Source organism: Mobula hypostoma, chromosome 1 (assembly GCF_963921235.1).
Source record: "Mobula hypostoma chromosome 1, sMobHyp1.1, whole genome shotgun sequence".
NCBI classification, from domain to species: Eukaryota; Metazoa; Chordata; class Chondrichthyes; order Myliobatiformes; family Myliobatidae; genus Mobula; species Mobula hypostoma.
This window is the reverse complement of record NC_086097.1, coordinates 52439264-52455013: the sequence shown is the minus strand read 5'-3', so window position 1 is coordinate 52455013 and position 15750 is coordinate 52439264. Positions and strand designations below refer to the sequence as shown.

Below are 15750 nucleotides of genomic sequence, written 5' to 3'. Positions count from 1 at the left end.
TATCAAGGTTGCCTTGTCAATATACCTTGTGTCTATTAAATGCACCTTGGCGGTTGCAAAATTTCTAGCCCACAGGGCCCCCTCTAGGTTTAATAGAAGTGATGTCAACAGAGGCTCTTTGAGAGAATTGCAACTTTTATTAGAAATTGTTTCAAAACCATTCTATTTTATTAGTGGCCAATGAACGTTCAAAGTCTGCTTGTGAGCAGCAGCGAGAACAGACACAAGCAGAGGTGAGCCTGCGCGGGCCTCTCGTTGGACTCCACATCCCTCAGTGTGACGAAGAAGGAAAGTTCAGGCTGATGCAGTGTCACAGCAGCACAGGATACTGCTGGTGTGTGTACGAGAATGGACAGGAGGTTCCCGGGACGAGGACAGCCCCTGGAACTGGTCAGCCACGCTGTGGGGAGCCGGGTCAGTCAGCATTTTAAAACACCTTTCCAATTGTGTGTAAAAAAAAAGAAGCTTAACAAATTGTTTTTGTTGAGACTGATTTAAAAACTTGATGAACCACCAGTACATAATACAAACTGATCATAATGAAAACAATTAATTTTAGCATTTCTAGTTGCAAAGTGCAGTTGGCACTACACGAACTATTATTGATCTAAAATAACTGCATTAATTACATTCATTTTCAGTTGTGATCTTTGGGTTCTCTCTTGATTATGTCACCCATCTAATCCTCTTCATCTTTCTTATAAGTCACTCTCGCCAACCCTTACATCCATTCATTTATTTTCTTTGGCATCATTGTTCTCTAAGTTAATTAAACATTAATTCAAGTTTTCAGCTTTGGATAATTTTTTGTCAATTAAGCTTTGCAAATAGACTTAAAGAGAAAAGGGATTGAAACTGAGAAACAATTATGAGAAATGACCAAGTTAACTTCCTTTGATTAAAATATTTCTCTCTTTAGCTTACCAGGTATTCCAGAGATCTTCATATCTTTATAATGTTTTTAAATCCAGTTTATTTTTTATTGATAAGCCATTGAGTACAAGTGATCTTTGACACTAAATAGATCTATCAAGAATAACACGCCCAAAGTATATCATAATGCATGAGGGCTTATGTGTGATTTTTTTTCCCCTTGCGTGATAAATGGACATGACAATATACATATAGACAGTATATAGATACAGTGTCTCTAAAATGCATTCACCCCACTCCCAGGAAGTTTTCATGTTTTATTCTTTTACAACATTGAATCACAGTGGATTTAATTTGGCTTTTTTGACACTGATCAACAGAAAAAGACTCATCATCTTAGACACCTCTATCAGGTCAAAGTATGAGAGGTGACCTGATAAAGGTGTATAAGATGATGAGAGGCATTGATCACGTGGATAGCCAGAGGCTTTTTCCCAGGGCTGAAATGGCTAACACAAGGGGGCATAGTTTTAAGGGGCTTGGAAATAGGTACCGAGGGGATGTCAGGGGTACGTTTTTCACACGGAGAGTGGTGGGTGCGTGGAATGCACTGCCAGCAGCGGTGGTGGAAGTGGATACAATAGGGTCTTTTAAGAGCCTCTTAGATAGGTACATGGAGCTTAGAAGAATAGAGGGCGATGTGCTAGGGACATTCTAGCTAGTTTCTAGAGTAGGTTACATGGTCGGCATAACATTGTGGGCCAAAGGGCCTGTAATGTGCTGTAGACCTCTATGTTCTAGGTTCTTTGTTTATGTACTGCACTCTACTGCTGCCCCAAAATAGCATATTTCACGACATAGGTCAGTGATAATAAGTCTGATTCTGATTCAGCTTGTCTTTACTCTGAAATGCTGATGTGAACAATGTTGTTCTTTATGAAAAAATAGATTGCAATTGAGAAACTGTGTTAAGATAATTCAACCACTCTGCTCATTGCAAACATTGTGTGTGTTTGTTAATTTCATTTTGTTTCTTTACAATTAGTTATATTCCAAAGGATTTTATCCCTTGTAAATTCCATAGAAATGAATCTTACATACCCAAACAAACATCCTCCCAGTTAAACTCCAGCAGGAATAATCCTCTTATTAACAGAACAAATGAAAAAATGGGCTATGTGAAAGGGTGGGTTAGATTGATCTTGGAGAAGGTTAAAAGGTCAGCACAACATTGTTGGCCAAAGGATGTGTACTCTGCAGTACTGTTCTATGTAATTGCTGTCATTTAACTTTCACATACTGTAATCTACTCTGGTGTAAGTATACTTGCAAACAACTGAGCCTGGAATCTAAGTTTCTGTCTGCAACAAATTGTACCTGACTTGTAAGTGTGGGTTCTGATAGGTACAGGATACAGAAAAAGTAACTAACAATAAATTTAGAGTAGTGGATGTGAGCTTTGTCATACGTTGTGATTTTCTGGGATAGATATGACCATGCAGTGACCCAGTCTGAATTATTTTTGCATTTGTTTCATAAATGTTTCCTGCCTGTGTGTGTGTTTTTTTAAATTTCTTATTCAAATATATTGAACATCCAAAGAGTGCCTGTGCATAGCACCATGAGAGAGTGCTAACAGAACTGAGCCAATATGGACTTGATCATCCAACTGGAGTCTGTGTCCCCCAGTGTGATGACGCAGAAAACCACAAGGCAATACAGTGCCACAGTGGTATGGGTTATTGCTGGTGTGTGGATGAAAATGGGCAGGAATTTCCTGGGATCCGTAAAGGACCTGGGACTGGTCAACCACTTTGTGGGCAGTCAGGCCAGTCAGAATTTGAATGAAGCCATTTATGTAGTGTCATAATCAAAAGTAGAAACATATATAGCACGAGTTGATCTTGGAATAAGTGTTTTTACAATAAACTTGCATACTTTATAGTACTGTTGCTGTTGTAATATGGGAGTGAATACGGCCACTGCGCACAAACAAAATTCTTCAAACCAGGTCATCTCTTTTCCAAGCAATGGCATGCTCAGAACATTTGGCAAACACCTTGACCATCCTTCATCTACACAATACTAAGAGATTTTAGTTTGATATCTAATCTGAGAAACATGACGTCTGACACTACACCTCTCCCCTAGTACTGTATTAGTCACCTTGAACTTTCTGACACAAATGTAAGATTGAAGTTACAGCTGATTAAAATGTGGTGCTGTGGTTGAAAAAAAAAGTCAGTGTAGCTAATTTAGTTGGGCATCCGTCATTATTGTGGAAAACTCTTCAGATTGGAGACCTGTGACCAGCAAGATCGTTCAATCTGCCTGAAAACATGCCATGAAATTATAGACCATGTGCTCCAAAAGGACCAGAACCATATTAAACAAAAAAGAAGACACAGAAGAAGTGAAAGAAACAGTTTTGTAGTCTATCTGGAGAACGTTGCCTCTGGTAGCGTTGTTTGCTGGCACCATCTTCTTCCGGATGATATGTGCATTCTATTATGGTTATTGGATTTATTGAGTACGCCCATAAGAAAACAAATTTCAGGGTTTCATATGGTACAGTAACATGTATATAATTTGATAATATATTTATTTGAACTTTGAATATAACCACTAGCCTGTTCCTGTCCAGCCACATTGATGTCATGGCCAAAAAACTCACTAATGTCTCTACTTCCTCAGGAGTCTAAAGAAATTTGGCATGACACCATCAACTCTTACCAATTTTTGTTGACGCACCATAGAAAGTATTAAATCTGGAAGCATAATGGCTTAGTATGGCAACTGCTCTGCACGTGACCACAAGAAACTGCAGAAAGGTGCGGACACAGCTCAGTTCATCATGGAGACCAGCCTCCTCTCTCTGGACCCTGTCAATATTTTTTATTGCCTTAGTAAAACAGCCAGCACAATCAAAGATCCACCCATCCCAGACCTTCTCTCCTCTCCCAACAGGCAGAAGCCTGAAAGTCCATACCAACAGGCTCAAGTCATCACTTTGTTCTCAGACCCTTGAATGGGCTTGTTGTACAATTATATTGACTCTTGATCTCACTATCTATCTTGTTATGCTCTTGCACTTCTTATTGTTCACTGCACTTCAATTTCTCTGTAACTTTTACACTTTATTCTGTATTCTATTATTATTTTACCTGGTTCTATGTCAATGCACTGTGTAATCAATTGATCTGTATGAACAGAATGCAAGATGAGCTTTTCACTGTACCTTATGAAAAGATGTAACAGTTAAGTGAGAATAATAAACCAATGCAAACTTTTATTTAAAAAATAAACTTTATTGAAAGAATATTGATTGATGGAGCTGACTTGAAGTGCTGAGTGGCCTACTCTTTAGCTTCCATGTGTATTTTCATGTGTGGTAAATAACCACAGTATCAGACGAAAACCACAAGGCAGTAAAAGAGAAAGCATTTGAAGATCTCGGTTGAAACTCATTTGTTATTGGACCCAGTTGTAGGAGAAAAAATTCATTTTTAATTTTGTGATGAAGTTACAAGAATGAAAAACAATCATGCATTATTATAGATGTTGTAATACCATAATTAATATATTTCATTTCTGCTGATTTGAAATTGTGTTGTGTTTTTTTTTTGCGATTAACTAGTATTGACGGAAAATTCAAAGCCACCTTGTGTAGAGCTGCGGGATCAAGTACAGGCGGAGCTCAGTCAGAGCAGACCTCGACCTGCTGTCGGTGTGTACGTCCCTCAGTGTGATGCCGAAGGCAACTTCAAGCCTCTGCAATGTCACAGCAGCACAGGGCAGTGCTGGTGTGTGGATGAACTGGGGCGAGAAATTTCTGGGACTCGGACTCTTCCTGGAAGCGCTCATCCACAATGTGGGCAGCCAGGTGAGTGGGCGCAATTTTACTTTGGAGAGCGTTGTAATGATTTCTGTTGGGAAACATAATTGGTTTCTCACTCCATTGCTCCATCAAATTTGGCATCAGAATAAGTTCAATAGTAATCTTCAAACCACTTGTGATTTAAAATTCTGTAAATAACAAAAATAGGCTATTGAAATCCAGACTTTGTACTATAACCCCCTTTCTCGAGGATGACATGCTTCCACTCCAAACTCTGAGCTGACTGATGAAGCTGACGTGAGGCTTGCAGAGTCTGACGTAGGTGGGGACAGCAGCCAGTAGGTGGTGAAGTCAGATGCTGCTGTTGTTTACTCTGGGCTTCTTTGTGCTTTCACTACATGGTCTTGAAGTACTCTGTGCCACGCTAAACATTCATCTTCTGTTTTGACCAAACAGTGGGGATGTTACACTTCTTGTCATGGTCACCTTGAAAATATCCTTGAATCCTTTCCTCTGTGACCTGGCAGACATTTGCCCTGAGGGGGCTCGTAGCAGTGTATCAGTTTTGGGAGCCTGATATCAAGCTCTCAAGTTATGTGACTGGATCTTCAGACGTGATTCATTGTTATAAGGGAAGCAGAGCTAGTGACATGGTCAGAGCTGCTGACATTTGATCATTCATCTTGCCAGTCAATCTGTAGGAATTTACGCAGAGTGCTGATGGTAACTTAGAGATGTTTAAAAGGTCACTGTCACAACAATACCAATAGATACTATATATGACTGAATAAAGTTGTCCCTAAAAGTAACTGTACTTTAAATGCATATTTGTCACATTTTCAAAGACATGTTGTTTTATAAACCTTACATTAATTAACTGATGCTGAATATTCATAGTTAAATGATATAGAGAACTGGACGTTTGAGGTTGTCTGTGTTTCAGGTTGTAGTATCGCTAATGCAAAGTGTAGCAATGTACACTTGGGTGAGCAGCTATGCATCTAAGCAATGTTGAATCTGTTAGTTAAACAGATGTTTGTAGCCCAATGTCTTTAAATCAGACAAATGTCCAAACTACGAGCAATTGGGTTCAAATGTGGTGGTCAGAGAACTCGGGAATGGGTCCTGCCGCCCGTATGCAGCTGAACTTCCCTCTTGCATTCCAATAAGCTGTCAGCCTACTCAGTTCTCCTGCCGAATCCTACACTCAGGAGAATTTACAATAGCATGTGAGAGGAATCTGCAACTCTCAGTATAATGTAGCCCAGAGTTTGACCAGTGAAGAGAGCTGGGTCATCAAGGAAATGAGGTGTGTTACTTCAAGAATGACCCCCACTCCAATAGCTGGTTGTGAGACTTTATGCCTGTCAAGAATATGCAACAGTTCTGCTCCTCCAGTCACACTTGCATACTATTGAGGATACCTTTCCTCTGGTTTGAACCACAATGTTTATTTCCCTCTGTAGATGATGCCTGATCGGGTGAGTTCCTCTAGCAGTTTATGTGCATTTCCCAAAAGTCTTGCAGCTTTATGGTTGAATTGCTTCTGATAATTGCCTCTATTGTGTAGGTGAAATTTGGAATTTGGGAATTGATCAGGTCATGGGGAGAATAGGTTACAGAGAAATTTACTGGGAAATGGGATTGCTTTGTGTGCTGCCTTTGACTCATGAGCTGCAGTGTTTTCCTATTAAATCATAAGGAAACGTTTTCTAGTGGCTTATCTTTCCAGATATTTACTACTTAAATATTTGTGTTTTAATGGACTTAGTACTCCATTTGCTTCCTCCACCCTAGCTCCCCCTGCACAACTTTAAAGGATTTGTTTAATCAGGCACCTTGTAAACAATTTCTGTGGCTTAATATTCTCTCCAGCACCCCTCATAATAGGTTAATGGATCATATGGGTGTAATTGGGTGGCACGGGCACATGGCCAGAAGGGCCTGTTTGGGTTGGCACAGTAGCGTAGAGGTCAATACAATGCTTGATGATACCAGCAACCTGGGTTCATTTGCTGCTGCTGCCTGTAAGCGGTTTGTACACTCTCCCCGTGAATCAGAGGCTGCTGGGTGGCACAGCTCGAAGGGCTGGAAGGAGCCTGTTCCATGCTGTCTCTCAATAAATAAATAAATAAATAAATATCCAGTACAAAGTGTGTGAATGTAACAATTTCCAGATCCTGTGGTTGTACAGCTAGACCATGGCAGTAAGGGTGGTTTAAAGACTCAAAGATTAGAATCTGCTTAGGGGAGAGCCAGCTAACTCTGAACCCAAGAATATGTTCAGTGTGTGTTGAAGGGGAATAACTGAGTGTCAAAATGTGAGAGGGATACATTACGTTTTAATGATTGATTGAACAAATTCTTTACTTTGTGTGGAGATATTAGGGTGGGTGAAGGTGGTAGTGCGGGTGGGGGGGGGGAAGAGCTGGAAGCCAATGGGATACTAAATGGAATAATGGAGATAGAAAGAGTTAGTTGGATAATTGTTTTAAAAAAAGACCACAGTTTCTGGACCAGCAATTATAAAGTGATTTTAATAAAATGCAGTTCAGTAAATGCTTTGTCATGATGAACAATTAACATTCCATTCCCTCTCTTATGCACGATAATGGAGACTAAATCTTTATGATGATTTAGCAGTGGGGACACTATAAGAATTAATTAGTTGATCCAGAATGGTGCCACTATATTTGTCCATGCTACTTGGCCAATGCCTTGTCACAAACGAAGATGTTTTATATCATTAATTAGAAAGTAGCTACTTTAGATAAAATTGCTGGAAAAGTATTTTTTGCGCATGTTATTCTTGAAATAATCTCCAAAATCAAGTTCATGCCTATGGGTATGATATTCAAACTTCAAAAGTTCAAAGCACATTTATTATCAAAGTATGTTTATCTTGTACAACCTTGAATTCATCTCCTTACAGACAGCCACAAAACAAAGGAACCCATTAAAAAAAAGACAGCCAAGCCTCCAGTGTGCAGAGAGGGAAAAAGAAACAAATTGTGCAAACAATAAAAGTAAGCAAAAAGCATTCAGAACAAAAGTGTGTCCACAGACACAAAGCCTGGAGGAGATCCACAGCTTAGTTCAGCACAGAGCTGAATAAAGTCCCCGAGCAGTGAACAGAACCAGCCCAACCCTTGCGTCTGGTACCGACACCCTCCCTTTTCAATATGGCCAGCCATTTACTTTGTTCGAACATCAGGTCGTTCCTCACTCCAGGACATGGGCCCTGTGGCTTCGAAATGTCTTGGGCCCGGACCGCGCCGCCACATTTCAGCCCGTACCTGAACTTTCCAAAATAGCCTGGCACTTAGATCTATCAAACTTCAGGTTTTGGTGGATGGGCCTCAACTATGCCTCACCTCTGCTTGCCCTGGCTCTGCCTCGCATCCGCTCCTTCAACCCTCAGACTATGCCTTGCCTCTCCATTATTTGTGGTGATCATTTTCCAGAGATTATAACAGAAAAAGTGTTATTAACAAAGTATTTATTGTATTGTTTGTTTTGTTTGCCGCCAATAAGCAGTCACTGGACTTCACCAGCATCATCTTAAACTAGAAACCCTCAACCATGGAAACTGAAGAAAAGGCCATTCAGCCCATCATTTTTCACTAAAACTATCCACTCTAATTGGACTTGTCTTTCCTTTCCCAAATCCATTATATATGCCCTTTTGCTATATGTTTCTGAGTCCTCGCTAACTATTGCTAGATGGGGCAAGATAATTCTCAGTTATCACCTGGATATAACCTTTCAGCCGGCTACAACCTGATGCCTGTGTTTTAAACTGTCCAATTTCCACTTGATTTCAATTTCAATTTAAATTAAAATTAAATTTCAATTTAAACCAAAATTTAAAATGGAAGGAAATTGTAGGACTAGGATTTGGTTCTCTATCCTTGTGAGGCTCTTCTCCTATTTAATGTGATTGTGACAGATCCTTATTCTAACCTGTCATGCTCTTCATTTAGAATTATTTGAGAATTGATATTGTTTTTAAAGCTCTTAATGGCCTAGGACCAGTGTACACAGAATTGTTTTCATTGTCTAATCCTGCTCGATTTCCCAGGTCTTCTCTGCCACTCTTTTAAATTTAAACAATCTTCCTCAAAAGATCAGCTTTTTGAACCATGCTCCTAAACCCTGGAATTCAATATCTAAAACTATAAGGAATGAAGACTCAGTTGACACTTTTAACTCTGGCTCAAAACCCATTTATTTAACCTTGCTTTTAACCAACATCTTTTGTCTTTTATTTTCATGTTTCTTTCTCTTTTTATTTTAATTTTATTTTTATGTTTGTACTTTTATCCCACTGTAAAGCTCTTTGAACCGCATCATCCATATGGAAAGTTCTTTATACTTAAAAGTGCTCTATAAGTTGTTATTGTTATTATTCTTCATTGATGAGCAGTAATTTTTAAAGCTCAAATATAAAAATATCTGAACTGGCATCAACTTTCTTTGGTATAATTCCTTTTCTGTTATCTGCCTCTTTCTTAACATTATTCCTGAATGGTTTGGTTTCAAGTTTTACATGATGCCCCTAGTTGTAGACCTCCTAAACCAGTAGAAATAGCTCCAGTCTTAGCATCAGTTCCTCTTGCTGATTAAATATTAAATATTTCTGTCTTTTCAGGTCTCGGGCAAATGACCTCAAGTTTGGCTATGTTGAAGTTCATTTCTCACGTAGTTTTCTACATTTCCTTCAAGTCTGTCATTTTAACAAGTAGTTGTTTGACCCCACTAATTTTCCTTGCAACCTATCCTCTGCACATTCCTATTATCTCCTGCAGTTTCTACCACTCACCATCACACACACTAGGGCAGGGCATTTCACAGTGGTTAAATAATCTACCAGCCAACACATCATTGGGATGGGGGAGGAACCAGGGGTCCCAGTTAACTGTGGAACATGTACATCCCACACAAAGATCTGTACTGAACCTAGCTCTGTAGAGTTGTGAGGTGACAGTTCTATTTGTGATTTAATCTGCATTGCTTACAATGCTGTCTGATTGTCACTTATGGGCAAACATGTATATGGGCTTTTCTATTGCATTGTCCTCATCACAAATAAATTACAGTGGTAAGTTGTGGCCCAAAATCAGAATGTTGCAGACATCAGCAGTTAGATCCTGCCAATGGTATCAGTAAGTGACCTATTTCTACCTTCATAGTCCTTCTTCTTACAGAAACATCTGCATGATGCTAAGCTAGGGCACATCATCAGTGATGTTAACTGGGGTCGTCAGATGTTTCAGGTCTTTCAACATCATACACCCTCGCCCAGGCGACCTGACCGGGGTTGAACAGACCCCGGCCTATGCCCTAGCATCACAGATCTGCCCTCTTTATCCAGAGCCATCTTGACACTTTCTCTGCTGCATCTGTGGGGACAGAAATGTCTCTCCTTCTCTCTCCCCTGATTCCAAGTGCAGTGTATACTTTGCAGAGCGACTGGCCTGCAAAGCCATGACACCCGACCTCCATGGGCCAGCACTTTCCACTCCAGTTTCGCCTTTGGCAATTGTTCTTCAGATCTTCATACTTGGCTCTTTTCCGTTCATAGGCCTCCTCCGTGTGTTCTTCCCACGGCACGGTAAGCTCAAGCGTAAGAACGTGCTTCAATGAGTCGGACTACAACACAATGTCGGGCCGCAGTGTAGTCTCTGTGATGTGGGGAGGAAACTGCAGCTGTTTTCCCAGGTCTGCTTTTAGCTTCCAGTCCTGCGCAGTGAAGAGCAACCCGGTTGCTTTCTGGTGTTCTGTTGGTCTTTCCCCCTCTTTGACAAAGCAGATAGTATTCATGACCGGACTTGTTTTCCGGCAGATGTTAAGGGTGCTGCAGATTGTCTCAGCAATTGTCTGGAGGACCTGGTCATGCCGCCAGCAATAACGGCCATTGGCAAGAGCTCTGGGGCAGCAGCTCAGAATATGCTCTCGCGAACTGGTCTTCTCACAGAGGGGGCAAGCTGGTCGTTCTACAAGGCCCCAGCAGTGTAGGTTGGATGGGCTAGGAAGGACATCATAAACAGCCTGGATAAGGAACTTGATGCGGTGTGGATCCACCTTCCAGAGAGGTCGTTCCACGTGATCTTTCGCTCGATCACCTGCTCCTATTTGGTCCAGGCTCCTTGCTGTTTCATCGCCACTGCTCTGCTGGTCCTCTCCTCCTCCACAGCTGCCCTTACTTCATTCTGGACCAGTTCTCGTCGCCCTTTCCCTTGTACTTTGTCAAAATGGGGGACTTCAAGGCTTCCACGTCCAGCTCTTCCCTTGGCGACTGCCCCCACCAGCACTTTGTGGCGCAGCCGTGTCTCAGCTTCTTCCACTGCAGCTTCTGCTCTCCGCTTTCTTCCAGTTCTCACCGCCACTCTTGCCTTTGGATCTGAAGGTTCACGGAACTGCAGCACCTCTCAAAACCTTGAACTCCTCCTCGATGGATTTCAGGGGGAGCCTCAGTTTGCAGTTATTCCCGTCGCAGAAACCGCCTGACTACCCTCTCTAATTCAGCAACAGTGGAAATTGGAAACTCATAGAGAAACAGTGGTCTTTCTATAGCATTGTCCTCCTCACAAATAAATCACAGTGGCAAGTCATGGCCCAAAGTCAGAACGTTGTAGACATCAGCAGTTAAATCCTGCCAATGGTATCAGTAAGTGAACTATTTCTACCTTCACAGTCAACTTCTTAGCCAGGGCAGTAAGTTCCCATCAGATCCATGGATTTTAACTTCAGGGGTTTCTTCTGAGGGATTTTTCTGAGTGTCCAGAAGACATCTAATAAATAACAGTCACAACTATGGAGCTTTCCGTCGCTGCAATCAGTCTATTTATTCAGGTGTATCACATATCATTTACTCTTTACAAATCTCTGCTGGCTCATTCTGATAAGCAGAAAATGTTCAGTCATTTTATCTTTAATTCTCCTTTCAATTTCCTGTCAGCAGATCTCAGGTGAACTCGTCAATGGTTTCCTGGTTTTCCCTCTCACCTGACTTAAACATAAGAGTAACATGCAATTTTCCAATTCAAAGGGAGACTTTCTAAAACAGGAAGGCATTAGAAACCTTAGAGGAGAAAAGAAGCTGCAGTTGCAGGACATGTGAAATAAAATTAGAAAATGCTGAAAATGTTCAGAGTAATGGGCTGGCTGACCTGATGAGTGTTTCATGATTTAGAAGATTATGCTTTTGTCAACATGCTGGTTTTTGCCTTGTGTGTCAATGGGATACAGCTTGTTTTTGCTTTGTTGATCTACTTTTTTTCAAATTTTGCCTTGTCTGGATCAGCCTTGGTCTTTTTTATTGGCAATTGGATTTCTTGTCTTCAGGGGATGAGTTGGGCTAAGCTGCATAAAATTGAGCAACTCCACAGATTTTAAATGATAAAAACAGAAAATGCTGAAAACACCCAACAAGTCTCCACATCTTTTCAATTTTTTCATTTACATCCTTTAGCAGATAAATCTTCAATTTGGTTACAACACATATCACTGAGCCACACAGGAGACACTGCCTGATTTACTAATCCAAAAGTTGCAGCTGCTCAGTACTTTTTCCTGCTCATTTTTACACTTAAGAAGTAAAGTTTATATTTCTCTTAATTGTGATATTTTTGAAGAAAAATACTGTACAGCATCACTTAATTTTACAGTGCCTATAAAAAGTACTCACCACCCACCCCGACCCCCCGGAAGTTTTCATATTTTATTGTTTTACAACATTGTATCACAGGGAATTTAATTTGGCTGTTTTGAAACTGAACAACAGAAAAAGATTTGTGTCAAAGTGAAAACAGATTTCTACAGATGAGTTTAAATTTATTACAATTATTAAACACAAAATAATTGACTGTATAATTACTCTTCCCCCTTCAAGTTAGTATTTATGAGATGCATCTTTGGCAGCAATCATAGCCTTGAGCCTGTGTGGATCGGTCTCTATCGGCTTTGCACATAGAAACATAGAAAATAGGTGCAGGAGTAGGCCATTCGGCCCTTCGAGCCTGCACCGCCATTTATTATGATCATGGCTGATCATCCAACTCAGAACCCCGCCCCAGCCTTCCCTCCATACCCCCTGACCCCTGTAGCCACAAGGGCCATATCTAACTCCCTCTTAAACATAGCCAATGAACTGGCCTCAACAGTTTGCTGTGGCAGAGAATTCCACAGATTCACCACTCTCTGTGTGAAGAAGTTTTTCCTAATCTCGGTCCTAAAAGGCTTCCCCTCTATCCTCAAACTGTGACCCCTCGTTCTGGACTTCCCCAACATCGGGAACAATCTTCCTGCATCTAGCCTGTCCAATCCCTTTAGGATCTTATACGTTTCAATCAGATCCCCCCCTCAATCTTCTAAATTCCAACGAGTACAAGCCCAGTTCATCCAGTCTTTCTTCATATGAAAGTCCTGCCATCCCAGGAATCAATCTGGTGAACCTTCTTTGTACTCCCTCTATGGCAAAGATGTCTTTCCTCAGATTAGGGGACCAAAACTGCACACAATACTCCAGGTGTGGTCTCACCAAGGCCTTGTACAACTGCAGTAGTACCTCCCTGCTCCTGTACTCGAATCCTCTCGCTATAAATGCCAGCATACCATTCGCCTTTTTCACCGCCTGCTGTACCTGCATGCCCACTTTCAATGACTGGTGTATAATGACACCCAGGTCTCATTGCACCTCCCCTTTTCCTAATCGGCCACCATTCAGATAATAAGTGGATAACTTCACATTTATCCACATTAAATTGCATCTGCCATGAGTTTGCCCACTCACCCAACCTATCCAAGTCACCCTGCATCCTCTTAGCATCCTTCTCACTGCTAACACTACCACCCAGCTTCGTGTCATCCGCAAACTTGGAGATGCTGCATTTAATTCCCTCATCCAAGTCATTAATATATATTGTAAACAACTGGGTCCCAGCACTGAGCCTTGCGGTACCCCACTAGTCACCGCCTGCCATTCTGAAAAGGTCCCATTTATTCCCACTCTTTGCTTCCTGTCTGCTAACCAATTCTCCACCCACACCAATACCTTACCCCCAATACCGTGTGCTTTAAGTTTGCACACTAATCTCCTGTGTGGGACCTTGTCAAAAGCCTTTTGAAAATCCAAATATACCACATCCACTGGTTCTCCCCTATCCATTCTACTAGTTACATCCTCAAAAAATTCTATGAGATTCGTCAGACATGATTTTCCTTTCACAAATCCATGCTGACTTTGTCCGATCATTTTACCGCTTTCCAAATGTGCTGTTATCACATCCTTGATAACTGACTCCAGCAGTTTCCCCACCACCGACGTTAGGCTAACCGGTCTATAATTCCCCGGTTTCTCTCTCCCTCCTTTTTTAAAAAGTGGGGTTACATTAGCCACCCTCCAATCCTCAGGAACTAGTCCAGAATCTAATGAGTTTTGAAAAATTATCACTAATGCATCCACTATTTCTTGGGCTACTTCCTTAAGCACTCTAGGATGCAGACCATCTGGCCCTGCGGATTTATCTGCCTTCAATCCCTTCAATTTACCTAACACCACTTCCCTACTAACATGTATTTCACTCAGTTCCTCCATCTCACTGGACCCTCTGTCCCTTACTATTTCTGGAAGATTATTTATGTCCTCCTTAGTGAAGACAGAACCAAAGTAATTATTCAATTGGTCTGCCATGTCCTTGCTCCCCATAATCAATTCACCTGTTTCTGTCTTCAGGGGACCTACATTTGTCTTTACCAGTCTTTTCCTTTTTACATATCTATAAAAGCTTTTACAGTCCGTTTTTATGTTCCCCGCCAGTTTTCTCTCATAATCTTTTTTCCTCTTCCTAATTAAGCCCTTTGTCCTCCTCTGCTGAACTCTGAATTTCTCCCAGTCCTCAGGTGAGCCACTTTCTCTGGCTAATTTGTATGCTACTTCTTTGGAATTGATACTATCCCTAATTTCTCTTGTCAGCCACGGGTGCACTACCTTCCTTGATTTATTCTTTTGCCAAACTGGGATGAACAATTGTTGTAGTTCATCCATGCAACCTTTAAATGCTTGCCATTGCATATCCACCGTCAATCCTTGAAGTGTCATTTGCCAGTCTATCTTAGCTAATTCATGTCTCATACCTTCAAAGTTACCCCTCTTTAAGTTCAGAACCTTTGTTTCTGAATTAACTATGTCACTCTCCATATTAATGAAGAATTCCACCATGTTATGGTCACTCTTACCCAAGGGGCCTCTCACGACAAGATCGCTAATTAACCCTTCCTCATTGCTCAAAACCCAGTCCAGAATAGCCTGCTCTCTAGTTGGTTCCTCAACATGTTGGTTCAAAAAACCATCCCGCATACATTCCAAGAAATCCTCTTCCTCAGCACCTTTACCAATTTGGTTCACCCAGTCTACATGTAGATTGAAGTCACCCATTATAACTGCTGTTCCTTTATTGCACACATTTCTAATTTCCTGTTTAATACCATCTCCGACCTCACTACTACTGTTAGGTGGCCTGTACACAACTACCACCAGCGTCTTCTGCCCCTTAGTGTTACGCAGCTCTACCCATATCGATTCCACATCTTCCCAGCTTATGTCCTTCCTTTCTATTGCGTTAATCTCTTCTTTAACCAGCAACGCCACCCCACCTCCCCTTCCTTCATGTCTATCCCTCCTGAATATTGAATATCCCTGAACGTTGAGCTCCCATCCCTGGTCACCCTGGAGCCATGTCTCTGTGATCCCAACTATATCATAATCATTAATAACAATCTGCACTTTCAATTCATCTACCTTATTACAAATGCTCCTTGCATTGACACATAAAGCCTTCAGGCGCTCTTTTACAACTCTCTTAGCCCTTGTACAATTATGTTGAAAAGTGGCCCTTTTTAATGCTTGCCCTGGATTTGTCGGCCTGCCACTTTTACTTTTCTCCTTTGTACTTTTTGCTTCTACGCTCACTTTACACCCCTCTGTCTCTCTGCACTGGTTCCCATCCCTCTGTTGTGAACTAACCTCCTCACGCCTA

The 15750-nt window shown here is 41.3% G+C and overlaps 1 protein-coding gene across 6 annotated transcripts in view; it reads left to right on the top strand.

Moving 5' to 3' along the window:
- Positions 1-15750, top strand: part of nid2a (nidogen 2a (osteonidogen)) — a 128810-nt gene that overhangs the window by 95757 nt on the left and 17303 nt on the right. For 5 of the 6 annotated variants that reach the window (XM_063048759.1, XM_063048751.1, XM_063048741.1 and 2 more), the window contains 2 exons: positions 175-414; positions 4511-4756. In XM_063048759.1, coding sequence (XP_062904829.1) covers positions 175-414; positions 4511-4756 — 486 coding nt within the window. The remainder of the gene's footprint in view (positions 1-174; positions 415-4510; positions 4757-15750) is intronic. The other variant, XM_063048769.1, reaches the window with a different exon arrangement.